General features: G+C 46.0%; 1 protein-coding gene across 8 annotated transcripts in view; it reads left to right on the forward strand.

The window, feature by feature from the left end:
- dgkza (diacylglycerol kinase, zeta a) overlaps positions 1 to 13,942 on the forward strand; it is a 62,525-nt gene that overhangs the window by 29,474 nt on the left and 19,109 nt on the right. For 7 of the 8 annotated variants that reach the window (XM_029142501.3, XM_029142500.3, XM_029142502.3 and 4 more), the window contains 4 exons: positions 2,518 to 2,597; positions 2,913 to 2,957; positions 11,444 to 11,510; positions 13,808 to 13,848. In XM_029142501.3, coding sequence (XP_028998334.1) covers positions 2,518 to 2,597; positions 2,913 to 2,957; positions 11,444 to 11,510; positions 13,808 to 13,848 — 233 coding nt within the window. The remainder of the gene's footprint in view (positions 1 to 2,517; positions 2,598 to 2,912; positions 2,958 to 11,443; positions 11,511 to 13,807; positions 13,849 to 13,942) is intronic. The other variant, XM_029142498.2, reaches the window with a different exon arrangement.

The raw sequence follows: 13,942 nt of genomic DNA on the forward strand, positions 1-13,942 counted from the left end.
CAGTATAGGTCAACTGTAAACGTCCATCGTCCAGTAGCTGCTTTATCATCAGCTTGTGCAGTGTGTTCAGCATGAAGTGGAAATGAATCCACTCTGTAATTAGAATGAGAAGGTCAGAAGAGATAGTTAGCAGCTGTATCTCTGTCCTGCATCTTGGTCTTCATCATCATCATCCTCATCTTTCGTGTTCAGGGGAAGTCTGATTCAGTTACTGCATGCAGCTATCTCCCTATCTCTCTGCTCATTAGCTTATCTCTTACTCTAATTCTAACCTCAACATCTCGTGTCTCACTCTCATTAGGAACATGACACTCCGTTGTGCAGCATGTGACACATACAATCAGTGAATTCATGCTGGTTCTGAGTGATTCCACTGGGTGGCGCTCTTACATTTTCTAACATTGCGTTGTCTCTGATTGGTACTGTATGATTTCAGCGAGTGGGAAGATACTGTGCTTGCATGTGCGTGTGTGTTTGTGCGTGTGTGTGTAATGTTCCTTTTTTTTATATTTCTCACAAATTCTTATTTATTTAGTATAATCCATTATCCATAAATATTTTGTCTGTTGGTTTTATTTGACCTTTTGATCTTCATCTTTTTTCATACCTTATTGTTTATTCTTACTTTGTGAAGTTTGTGTTGTGTCCTCATTAAGCTGCCTGCTCTTAGCTGGTGGATGTGTCAGACTGAGGAAGATGCTGGAGAATGGGATGATACCCAGAGGCGGAAAGTTTATGATAAAAATAAAAGTAGTGTTAAATTTACAGTAACAAACCCATCAACTAACCTGGAGGAAAGAGCTGGATGTTTATAGTTTGGTGTCACAAGGCTGTGGACTAGTTGCGTACATGTTGGCCCTTTTGGGTAACGTACACATCCTCCGCTACAGTAGCAGCACTCTGTGGTTCTAATGTTGGGGTAGCTTGCAGTATCTAATGCTTTCTGTGGTCGTCAGGTGCCAGAACAGGCAGAACTTCACAGCGAGCTGCAGGTGCAGCTGTATGACATTTAAAAACAACCAGATGCTAATGTGAAACCATCGGTGTGTTGCTTTAAAACACAGTATGATGTGATTGGACTTTACAAAACCCAGACAGCTGGTTCCAGTGAGGCTGGAAAGACAGGATGAACCTCCTGTATGAGACTAGACTGATTGACTCTACTGGCTCTAGCTCCTTTACACTTGTCATTCTGTTTAATCCAGCCTTTGGAGGTGAGTTTATCGTCCTGCAGAAAGAAACAATAACCTTTGGCTCAAATCAAATGAAGCGTCTGATCCAAGTCTGTAGGAACTGTTCGGCCCGCTCATTCACGTTTGGTGGTATTCTTATTGAAATCCTTCCTCTCTTCCTCTGAAAAGGTCACTTAAAAAGGAGCGTCCTCAAACAGAGTGTGTGAGAAACTATGTAGCTGCTGTCACTGAAAGTTCAACACTCACATAAATAATAAACTGTCTCTGTGGCGAATAACTGGGGAGAAATGATTAGAAAACATTATTTTTGCCCAAATTTGACTGGAATTCTGTGCGGGAAGTTCCCAGCGTAGTATTTGTCCTCACTAAGCTTTAGTATCAATGAGATGTGCGCGTGTGGGTTATTCAAGTCCGCGTTCGCTCACGCGGCTCCTCCAGCAGCACCGGGATCCGTGTGATACTCAGCCAGCAGCGCAGTGATGCTGAGCTGTGGGTGTTCTGCCCCGCGCTTCCTCAAGGAGCATCTTTATTGTCTCAACAGCCCGCGTTGGCTCTCAGACGAGGAGTTGGCTCGGCCTCGCTCCTTTTAATGAAATAAAACGCGCCAGCGCCAGCGTTAACCCGAGCCCGGTCATAAATCATCCGATGAGGAGTTGCTCTGTCGCCCTGTTCCTGGAGGTTCTGGCTGAACTGTCCCACATCATCGGGCTGTGTTGTTTCATTTACAGTTCCCACGGTGAATTATCCTCACACTTTTTCATTTTCAGTGAGATCGAACAAGCGCAGGCCGAGCTGCATGTGAACCACTGGTTCCCGTTTCTACTGTAGTCGTTTAATCTCTGCAAGAATTGCAGCAGAAATCATGTCATGTATTGTACTGTGACTTAGAGCAGTGATGGTGGTGAATGCAACTGTATTAGTAGGAAAGAGTCTTCAGCTTCACAATCACAACAATCTGTTACTACAATCTGTACTAATATTTTATTATAATGACATATTTGTTTTTGTAAACCACTTAACTGCATCGTGGGTATAAGTTTTTCTTTTTTGATGAGTTGTTAAAAGTGGACTTGCTTATTGTTAGTTTCTAAAGGGCATAATTGTACACTTGAATACTAGTAGTATTATTGTGGAGGTGGTTGGTTCCCTATCACCATATATTTAGTTCCCGTCATGTGAAACCACCTTCACATCAGTCTTTGCTGCATAGCCGGGATCGAACCCAGCAGTACTCGCAGGGTCCTGAGGGCTGGAGCTGAGCACCGCTGCTGGAGCCGGTATCAAAGTGCTGCTGGATAATTGTCTTGTTCCTCTGTATCTCCAGCGATTCCTCTGGGACTGATCGTGGTTCCCGGTGACAGCGACTTGGAAACCTGCCGAGAACACATCCAGCGTTTGCAGGAGGTAAGAGAGAGGAGGAGAAAGAGGAGGGATTTGGAGATGAAAAGGTCACGGTCCTGTGTGAGAGGAGAATGAAGACGAGAGGGAGCAGAAAACCATTTTCAAAATCTGGAAGCTAATTAAGCACTGTTCGTGTGTGTGTGTGTGTGTGTGTGTGTGTGTGTGTGTGTGTGTGTGTGTGTGTGTGTGTGTGTGTGTGTGTGTGTGTGTGTGTGTGTGTGTGTGTGTGTGTGTGTGTGTGTGTGTGTGTGTGTGTGTGTGTGTGTGTGTGTGTGTATTTCTTCACGTCTGGACTACTCTTCTCCTACCCCCCCCTAGGATTTCTGCTGTGTTCAGCCACCCTATCCATGCATGGGAAAGCAGGTTGGTAGTTAGATGTTGGACTCATTGGTGTGGTTTGGCTCAGAGGCACATGGGAAACTAACAGATGCAACATTCAAATAAATATTTGGAGTATATAAAAAATATCGACTGAATCCTGCACAGGTCCACAACCAAAAAGGTCTACACTCGAACTCACCTATTAAAGTCAAATTCTATGAACCCTACTGGCCTTAGAATGAGGTGTATAAGGCAAGAGCTGCTTATGAGTAGCTCTTAAGCAAACTTAATTCAAAAAACAACAAACATTTCAAAATGGCTGCAGCAGTTCAGAAAACAAATCCTGGCGAGCCTGCGACTCGACCGCACCTGAACCTGAGTTAAATGCATAGACTAATAACTGTAGTCAGTGACTTCTCTGAGGATGCTGCCTCATCCAGATGGGCCAGAGACCGGCTCACTCGGCTCAAGCTGCATTTTAATGCCATGCGAAGTGATTGACCGCTGCAGGCTTTATTAAGGCTGCTGATTCTAAACTCCTGAGCGAAGCTTCTCCTCTGAATCCAGCGGTGGATTTGGTTGAGTGTGCAGCTGATACCGGTGCTGCTAATGTGCCAGTGAATGACAGCTGAGAAGCAACTGTGGGCCGTAAATGTTCTACTATATGATATGACACACACACACACACACACACACACACGGCTGGAAACAAACAAACGCCCACACACACACAAACAGAACAGATTCTGTGCTTTCAGGGTTACAGAGCACAGAGTTTGGTCAGGAAAGCATTACACAACACACAGATACGCAAATGAAGCATCGCCGTGGGGATCGGGGAAACAGCATCCTCTTAGTCATTTTAAATTCTCCTTGGAGTGATGTAATCATAACTTTGTAGTCACCGTGGCTGCATAGAGGGAGACGGTTCAGGTGCGCTCGGTTTAGAGCCATTACACCCAAGGCTCAGTATTTCAGCGTGTTTCATTCACACTGAACCGCTCGGTGTTTTTCCCTTTGATGAGTCTTTTTCATCAGCTGTATTGTCACTGAAGCAGCCTCCGTTCCCCCACCTCTTTGATTTAGATTACATTTTGTTCACACTTGAGAAATCGCTGCGACGAGTGCATAAAAACAAAAATTCTCGAGCCTAAGCAGATTTAAAACAAACTGGAGAGCCAGCAGTTTCCCTCACGTGTCTCGGTGTCATGGCTTGATGCATGCTCTGCTGTCGCCACATGCCTGCATGGGTTTGTGCGTGTGTGTGTGACCTTTGCTAAGTGAATCGATCCGTATTGTGTCCGTCAGTGAGCTTATGGCGTCTATATTCTGCTCTGTGAGGCGTCTGTGCAAATAGTGAGGAGCTGTTGAAGTTGCTCTGTTCTGTTCTGTCAGTTAAAATTTAAAAAAAATTCAGTGGCTTTTATGTTTAACTGTGTTGTAATTGAATCACAGGGTTAATTAGGCATCAGGCCCAAGTGTTTGGTTTCGTTGTCTTTGTCTCTGATTGTTTTTTCTCTCATTCCTCCCTTTTTTTCGGAGTTTTCTGATGCCTGTAGTTGCCTTGGGTTTATTTCTCATTGAGGAAACGGTTCCTGTCACTCAGTCAGCAGACGAGAGAGGAAACCTAATTATAAATGTGGAAATTCAGAGCGCTTGTTATTGTTAAATTTTAGTCCTGCTGACATGTATAAATGTCAGCTCCACTACAGTGTTTGCATTCACGCAGCCCTGTCAGCACGCTGCCGCCTCCTCGCTTGACAGCTGACACGGTGCAGCGGTGGGACCCCGTCGGAGCCCGACTCTGGCGTTCTAATCGCATCAGGTGGACTCCGATGACTCATCCGAGCGCCAGGACCTAAAGATAATTCTGTTTTTCAGTCTAAATGCGATGCCGGGCTCTGTCCGGTTCACTGTAGCCTATTAAACCTGTGTGTTTTAACTATACTTGAGCCTGTCTAGCTCTTCATCCTGAGGAGCTTGTGTGGTCTGGGGAAGAGGCCGGCCTCTTTTCTCCCTTCTTGTTCCTGTTGCTTCCTGTTCTATTCATTCTTCTATCCCCTCCCCTCACCCAGTGGAGGCAGATGGCCTCCCACCCTGAGCCTGATACTGGCAGAGTTTCTCCTCTCCACAGTCCTCGTGCTTCTCAGTGGCGTGTTGAGTCTCCTCCTCACCTTAAAGTTTAAGGATTTCTGTTTAAAATCAACATTAGATGAGCTTTAAACTAACAATTTATAAATCTTCATGTGGCTGTGGTGTGTTTAATTATCTATTTAAAATAACAAGTATGCTTATATACTACACAGAATATAACCCAGTAGTTGTGTGAACAGGGGAAATCTGCGAAGCATCACTGCACATGTTTCTATCTGCATGGCCAACCATTGTGCTGTGACCCATCACTGCAGCATACAGTATACAACTATATAAATAAATATGGTCCCAGAGGAGAACAAGGCTCCCAACATCCAGTTACAGAAGAAAGAACAAAGAGCGCTTCTTTGCGAGCCTTGACCTCTTAACACCAACATGTGCACTACCATAAAGGAAGACTTTGCAACAGAAAGTTAAAGGTTCGGAATTGAAGATTGCTGCAAGTGCGGACATCTTGTAGGCAGCCTGGATCAAGCTGTCAGCAGAGACACCCCAAGGTCAGCCAATACATCTCCACTCCCACACTCCTGTCTCCAGGGGACCTCAGAGACACCACTGCAACTCCTCCTCTTCAGAGATCATTTGTAGAACAGTGGAGGCTCATAAATCCAGACAGAGTTTGGAAAAACAGCTCGGCACTGCGGACGGATTCCTGCAGCTTGTCGGTGTTGCCCGTCCTCCTTTTTTTTTTTTTAAACATTATTCACTTGCTATGAAGTGTGGGTCAGTGCAAACCAAACGCATCTGAGAAGTACAGTGCTGCAGCAGGAGCGAGGAAAGGGACTCACCTGCTCGCTGCTGCTGTGAGCCAGGCTGGAGAATAGGCTTCTCCCCCTCCTGTCTGCCTCTCGTCTCTCCTCCTCCTCCTCATCCTCCTCCTCCTCCTCCTCGTTGACCAGGGGGGTTTCGCTCCTGGGATGCCATACTGTCATGCTCTGTCACCCTCACATGTGGTGTGGCGCAGGGAATGAGGTTGCTGTGCTGCCGAGAGCTCACCCGCCTGTGTAACCTGAATTATATTCATCACTATTGTGCTCCTCTGTTGTTTTGATTGCGATGAAGACAAACTGTGAGACCTGCATATACACTGATCGGGCTTAACTTCGTGACGAGGTCCAGTTCTGATGCTCCCATGCCCATTGTTGGCGCTCTTTGTGGTGGACAGGGCTCTGCATGGCCCTCTTTCTTGGACGCCTCTTGGTAGACGCTGACCACTGCAGTTCAAGCTGCAGGTTTGGGGATGTTCTGACCCAGTCATCTTGCCGTTATAATTTAGTGTTTGTCACGTTTGCTCATGACCTGACATTTCCCCATTTTCCCTGCTCCTAACATCACTTTGAGGACAAAAGAATTGATTGCTGACTGATGTATCACCCCTGCTGCACTAACAGCTGCCAAGATGAAGAGATAATCTGTGTTATGCAATTCACCTGGCTGTGAACAGAGTGTTTTGCCTGATCAGTGTAATTGTGTTAAAAATCTGAAGTTTATTATTATCGTCTCACAAATTGAAAATTGGTACAATGAAACTGACATCTCTGCGGCTCTGAAACACATTCGAGTTCAGAAACAGTGCACTAAAAGCGGAGAACGGCGAGTGAGTAGCAGGGGAACATCAGATCAGTCATTAAAGCAATTCTGAAAAGGTGAATGTTGAGTAGGTGTTTAAGCGGTCACAGGCTGGCACAGTCACAGATGTGTTCTGGGAACGGGTTTGCGAGGGTCAGGGCGGCAGTGGGCCACGCGTGGCATCAATAAAAGCCCGGCTTGAGTTGGAACAGGAACTTTCGGGAGGAGCGTGGCAGCGGAGAAGGGTCCAGGGAGGCGCAGAGGGAATTGCGAGTAATGAGAAGCAGCTTGACTGCTGCTTTTTGGTTCTTCGAGACAGGTGTGACGCGGCGACGGGCGTGGGAGTGGGTCAGGAGTGGGCGCTGGAGTCCAGGATGCGGCGGGTTCCGCAGATGGAGGGAGCATGAAGAGTGGATGCTGCAGTGCAGGGGTTGTGGCTGGATGCGGCGCGAAGCGTTTTCTCATCATCTGATGAGAAAAGCCCTCAGCTTTTCTCATCAGATGAAGGGAGAGATGAGCCTGGGTGACCCGCTGCATGTAGTCGGCCTTCATTGGGTGACAGCGGGAGGGGGCGTGTCTCATGTACTGCTGATGGAGCTGCTGGGCCTCATGGTGGCCTGGGTGGAACGCGTCAAAGCTAACGGCTGCAGGAACGGTGCAGATCGGTGATTTAAACACTATAAACGCCTCCTCTGTAAACATGACTGTAATCAGGTTCAACTCAGCACAGCTCTTTTCACTATTTGTCTTCATTACCAAAGTTCCAAGAGAAAAACATCATTTGCGCGATGCTTGTTTACTATATTAGCATCGTGAGGCGAGCCAGAGATTATCCCGCTACTTAAGTGCAGGCAGTGAGTGTGAACGTGTGGCTTTCTGGCAGACGCTGTGGACCGGACGAAACTCTGTCATGTTCTCGCATCAGATTATTTCCAAATGAGCGTTTAATCTCCCTCTTGAAGGGCAAGTGGAGCAGTTCTAACCCCTGTCAGTGTTATTTTTAACAACGCGGCTCTGTTTCTGTTTACTGCGGGTCAGGTCACTGATACTGAGAAGATCAGCTCATGACTCGTTGTCAGACGCTGAGTTGCCTGGTAACCAACATGATGTAACCTTTTTTTTTTTCTCATCCTGTTTTTGATCTGCTCTTTGTTGGTGAGTGATGATGCTTCATGTCGTGTTGGAGCTTCAACAGTCACTGGAAACATTTCTGGCCTTTTAGCAAAAGTCACTTATCGAGATGGGAAGAGGCTTTAAAGAAGAGGCTCTGTTGTGTGTTTCAGCGTCTCTGATTGTTCTGATCAACATAACTCTGGAAAACTGATGGACTGAAGAGCTGGACTAATAAACAAATAAATGAGCCAATGTTTTACCTGCAATTATCTCTGAATCAATCCCATGTGGACTTCATATTTCCATACTGGTGAGTGGGCAGAAATAATCATAATCATAATTTCAGTGATTTCTGTCGGTCCTCTCTGAACTAAACCCAAGGGAATTGAAACAAATGAGTGTGTTACTCATTTGCACATGTTGTGCAGCCCTGTTAATTTTCTACTCACTGACCCCTCGCTCAAGACTGTTGGCTAATACTTTTTGCTTTGTGGTGCATGGAACCACCATCTGTGGTGTTTGGGAAGGGGCAGTAGGGTTGAGCAGCATCGCAGACCTGGATGAGAGCGTTGGAGCAGGAACTAGTCTGAGTGCTAGTGTTTTAAAGAGTTGAGTCACAGAGGAGACGCTGGAAAACCTGCAAAGCAGAGCTCCCGCAGATCCAAATAGTGGTTTTAATATCACTCATCCTACAGAAGGCACGTTCTCACTCTTCTCATAAAAATGGAGACTGGAAGTGTCATTTCCTATGATAATATGGTAAATTCTATGCTTCCAGGAGTGATCTGGATTGTGTGTGTCTATGAGGATTCAGAAAACTTTGTTGAGTTTCTGCAGAGTCAGTGCTTGTCTTTCCTGGCTATATATTATTCTACCAGTTTAATATGAATTACAGTTTTGTCATTTGCTATTTAAACCTTTAATAGCTGCTTTTTGGGATCCGGAGTGCATCTCCCTGTCGAGACCTGCACTGACACATGAACTCCTCTGCCGGGTCGATAAACCGCACGCTCAACTGCGGGCGCGGAGTGAATGAGAAACCGGGCCCGAAAGGCTCACTAAATCTGAGCGTAACAGAGAAGGAAGTCGGCGAGCGGCGGTGAATGGAGACGAGACGGGAGAAGAAAGGAGGTGAAAAAGAGAGGAGTCAGTCAGACGAGTTCAGCTTCTGATTCAGTGTTTGTAGGTTTGCTGTAAAAGCCTGAGGGCGTTTTACTGGGGCCGAGTCCGCTGCCGAACCTGACAGCGGGATTAGATAAGTACAGACAAACACAGAGGAGGAGAGGTGTTTATGTCTGCATGAAAGGTTTGCCGTTTGAAAGGAGGAGAGCTCCTCTGGCTCGGGCTTGTTTTGCTGCTGTGTCACGGAGGTGAAGTGACTTTTTTTTTTTTTTTTTTTTTTTTTTAAACTGTGTCCCTTCTGTGAATTGATAATATTTCTGGAAATAGTTTTAGACTCAGTAGCGGTTATTCGCCGTAGGAGTGTTTGTGTTTTGTACCTCCAAATAAACCAAGTATACTGTTGCCATGGTTACATGTACGCTCTTAATGCAGTAGAGCTCGGATCATCTGGACTTGAGATCAGTTTAGCGCCTGGCAGAACAGTCCAGACTGGAACCACCCACCCCCGCCCGTGTCCCAGTTCTCATCTGGTGTCCACCTTTCTGTCCTGGGAGCAGGACGTTCCCCTGACTGCGTTTCACCTGTCAGTGAGCCTGTTGTAATGCGCATGCTGGCATTTGCATGGACTGACATTTGAAAGGAGCGTCTCTCGGATACTCGTTTAGCGGCTGCAACTTTATTAACAGTAAGTGAGTGAAATTGAAACCATGTCAACGTAAGTAACAGAAATCCATCGCACAGCGCGTGCGATCATTAGTTTGGCAGCGTGACTGATTTCACCGCGGTCGACTTAATGACGCTGACTTTTAAAAGTCATTGACGCCGCAGCGCTAGCGATAGCATGAGACCTGAAATCAATCCAGGCCTTTGTCTCCCTGTTGTGCTACTTTCTGCCACACCCTGCTTAACCCTTCAGGTGTTCCCCATCATCATCACACAATAAAAAATATAATAATCAATAATGAAATATTAATACTAATTTAATTAATATTAAAATAAACAAACAAAAACCTCAGCATATATGGAGTTTTATAGGAAACTGAGCAGCAGCAGGAGACAGTGGAGAGGGAAAACCCACAGCAGATCCACACTCATGGTGGGCGTCCATCTGCCTCGACTGGTTTGGAGTGAGCGGATAGAAAACAGGCAAAAGGACAACAACCAGAAGAACCAGTTTGAAGCCTGCTCTCAAAGCAGCGAGTGTGTCTGCCTTCAGACATTGCCCTGTAACTTCTGTGCAACGCCGAGATTACCACACACTGCTCAAACATAGTTGAATAAAAAACCAGAACCCACCGAAAGTTGCTCCGCTAATAACATGAATGATGTAATGTGACAATCTGTGGGACATCTGCTGAGAACGCACGGCCGCAACATTCAGCTCTTGATCTGTGGACAGACAGGAGTCTTTGGCTGCGAGATCTGAGGTGTCTGACAGTGTGGTACGGGGGCAGGAATTCACAGGCACAGCCGCTCCGGCCGTTTAGTTCTGTGTAAACAAAGAGCATGATTCGAAACTTGAGTCTGTAGTTAACAGGGTGCCGGTGCAGGGAGGCAGGAGTCTTAGTAATCTGCTGTCTGTTTCTTGATCTTGTTAAAAGTCTCACTGCAGCTTTCTGAGCTAATTGGAGACTGGATGAGGAAAAAACGTCTGAGTGATGCCCGAATGAAAAAAAAAAAACAAAAAAACCTGCGGTAATGAGGCGGGCGGATGTGATGGTGTTGACAACTTTCCGAAGGTCACAGACGCAGAATGCTCTTTCGAACATTACAAAGCCTGTCTGAATAACTTTAACGCACGATGAACATGTCCGGGCTTTGGCTGCAAGTGAGCTGTAGTAGAAATGTTTCTTAAGCTCGGTGTTTTATTGAGTAATCAGAGAAGAGTAAACGGAGATTTCAAGTTTAGACGCCTGTGGAGGAAACCTGGGGTTGTCGTTGCTGCTGGAGATTTAATTAGAGCTCAGCTCTAGCAGAGCTGAGTCTGGACAAACCGTCATCGGAGTTTTGCTCAGTTTCTCGCTTGTGAACATTTAAATTAAAACCAGTCAGTTCTTGTACTCATAGGTCGGGTTGGGATAATAATAATTGCAAATGTAACCAAACCCTGTACTGTATCTTGCACGCTGCACCGTCCCTGAACGCCTCATAGCCATCCCATCAGAGCTGTGGAGCAGTAAACCCTGCACTCAGAGGTCGCCTTTCAATAAGGACAGATGAAATATCAGATTTCGCTATGCCGTATGTTGTGTATTGGTGCAGGAGGCTCCTTGAAAGCTGCAGAAGAGCTTGCGTGTCTGCAGAGATTGTCACTAAAGATGCATTGCAAGTGAAAGAATCAAGGTGAGACGTGCCTCGGGACACTTACTTAAAGCTGAGACCGGCTAAAGGCTCCGAACCGAGGACGTCCAATGCATTTCTTCTTCATCTTATCTGATGGCGGTTTGTCTGTTCTGTAGAGAGGCCTGTGAACAGGAGGCTTCATCCTCAGGTCAGCTGAGCTCCCGTTCCCCTGGCAGCCAGTTATTACCTGCTGTGACACGTAGCTGTTGTCTGTGTCTGTCATTCAGGAGGAAGCAGCTGAACCACAGATCATTTCTTCACAGAGACTTTCTCCCAAGTGGTGTTTCCTGGACTGTAAGTATAAAGTCTTATCAAATGTAAATTAAAAGTAAAGTGAAATGAACTCATAATAACATTTTAGTGCAGGATGATCCAGTGGGTATTTATATACAACTGCACCTTTACATGAACACAGGTATAAACTGTGAGTGTGTGTTTAACAGTCAGCTCCATTCGTTGTAGCATGTTTGGCCGCTCTGCATCTGTTTACACCGCTGCCATTGGAGACTCACGCTGGTGGTTTCTCTTCCCCCGTCACACATTACAATTAAGCGATTTTACACAACTTTTCTGCATTAGCTCCAACAGAAACACTACACCCATCCAAGTAGCTCCTTTGTTCCCGCGTTAATCTTTAGCTGCTCATACACAAATAATCTACAGTAGTTACAAATGATAAATTAAAGCCGTAACAGTACATTTAACACAAGCTCCAGGGATACCAGAATTATTCTACCTAATTCCTAACTCCATCAGTCACGGTGGGCTCAGTATAAATGTATAGTAGAGTTATCACCTATGTGACATCTTGCAGTGACCATAGAATCAATGGCAGAGCTGCTGTATTGGAATGTTTGGCTTTTGATTATAATAACTTCTAACAGAAGTTAGACAAATAAACTCTGTTTTTTTTGCCCCCACGTCTTTGACTGGACGACCTGGAAGCTGTTTGTTAGTGGAGCAATGATTACAGCCAGTGTGAGCATCTCATTATTGCTGTGATGATTGTGACGCTCTAAAATCAAATCAGCAGCCTGCGGCGACGGCTCATCAGAGGGCGTCGACGCGGCGACAAAGAGCTGCCCGCACGAAGCCGCCGCTCCGTTCATCTCCCTCGGCGCCCCGTTCGTCGGCCACCTCGCCTCGGAGCCCGAGGAGCGCGGCGATAGACTCCCGACTGCGCTGATAAACGGCGGCGGGCGTCATGATATCGTGATCTGACAGCCCGCACGGGGAGAACTCACTCCTGCCTCCACAATCTCACCGCCGCCAGATTTGCACACACACCAGCAGCATTGTTCCTTCTGTCAGCACAAACTGCAGCGAAACTCCTGATACTGACAAACACACACCCACACACGCACACGCGCGCGCACACATTGTTAAGCATATTCGGAGCTGCAGTCAAAGCCGTCATTGTGGTTTTGATGTGATGGTTGAATGAGGCTTTGTTTAAAACCTGTCAGATCATTGAAGTGTGTGCCAAATGTTTTCTTCTGGAAGGCTTCATCAAACAGTGGATCACCCTCAGGACTAAACAGTGTTACAATAACCTGTAGCACTGCAGAATAATAGTAATAACAGACTAGATTAGAACATTGTTTCTTTACCATTACAAAACAGGTTTCTGTGCATGAATTCTCCAAAAATAACAAAGCTGAGTTTTATCAGATCATAGTTTTGCTCCATGTCATGAATATTAATTTCATACTGAAATATCACGGGGGGGAAAAAAGGCATCTTACACGATGTTAAACACACACACCACACACAAACACACAAGCACCTCTGCCTGGATCGACTCCTGGTGGAATTTATCAGGGAGCTGGAAACAAAAAAAAAAAAAAGACGAAGCGCTAGATGAAAGCCAGACGGAGCGTTTGAGGAGGATTTAAAGGGAAAATTCATTCATTATCGGAGCCGCAACAGGCTTTTAAGTAACGTCTGTAAACATCCAGCGCGTGGCCGTACCCGCTGCAATAAAAGCCCTCCACGGCGTTCTGCCACCACCAGGCCTCATCTGACGGCTTTACTTTCAGCGTCTGAAGCCGTAGCTGCTTCCTTGCTCCACACCTGATTGGAGATCAGTAATCACGCTGGGAAATGGCCTATTTTTAGTCGACTGTCTTGGCTGCGTGGCACAATTGTTGCGCCGAGAAAACAAGCTTGCATAATGTGCTGCTCGCTCCGCGTCTTTGTGAAAGGCATCCGCCGGCTCCGCTGCGCTGCAGCTCCGCATCACCTGCGATTTGTTTGTGCAAAAGTCTGCATCGTTAGGAGGAAACAATGGCGTCACATTAACCCGGCGCCTTTTAATTGTTCCAGCATCTTACTGGGGGGAAACTGGGAAATACCATTAGTGGCAGTAATGATGTAGTCTCCATAAATAAACAAACTGAATCAAAACAACAGTAAGGATAGTTTTGGATGCAACTTACCAAACATTTAAAAGCTAGAAAAAGAATCAAGCTGAAGTTCAGTAATCAGACAGGAATAGTCGAATAGCAGTGATGGAAAGTACTTTACGAGCTGATGGGTTTTTCTACAACAAATATTTCTTTGATTGATTGTGTTTCTCTTTGTCTCCTCAGCTACGACGGCGGATCGTTTCTACAGGATAGACAGAGCGCAGGTACGTTCATCCGTCTTTCCTCTTTAGGAAGCTTATCTGCATGATGCATTCAGATGGAGGCCAGGCTTCCACACTGCTTGGAATGATTGATGGC

Source organism: Betta splendens, chromosome 2, assembly GCF_900634795.4.
Source record: "Betta splendens chromosome 2, fBetSpl5.4, whole genome shotgun sequence".
NCBI lineage: Eukaryota > Metazoa > Chordata > Actinopteri > Anabantiformes > Osphronemidae > Betta > Betta splendens.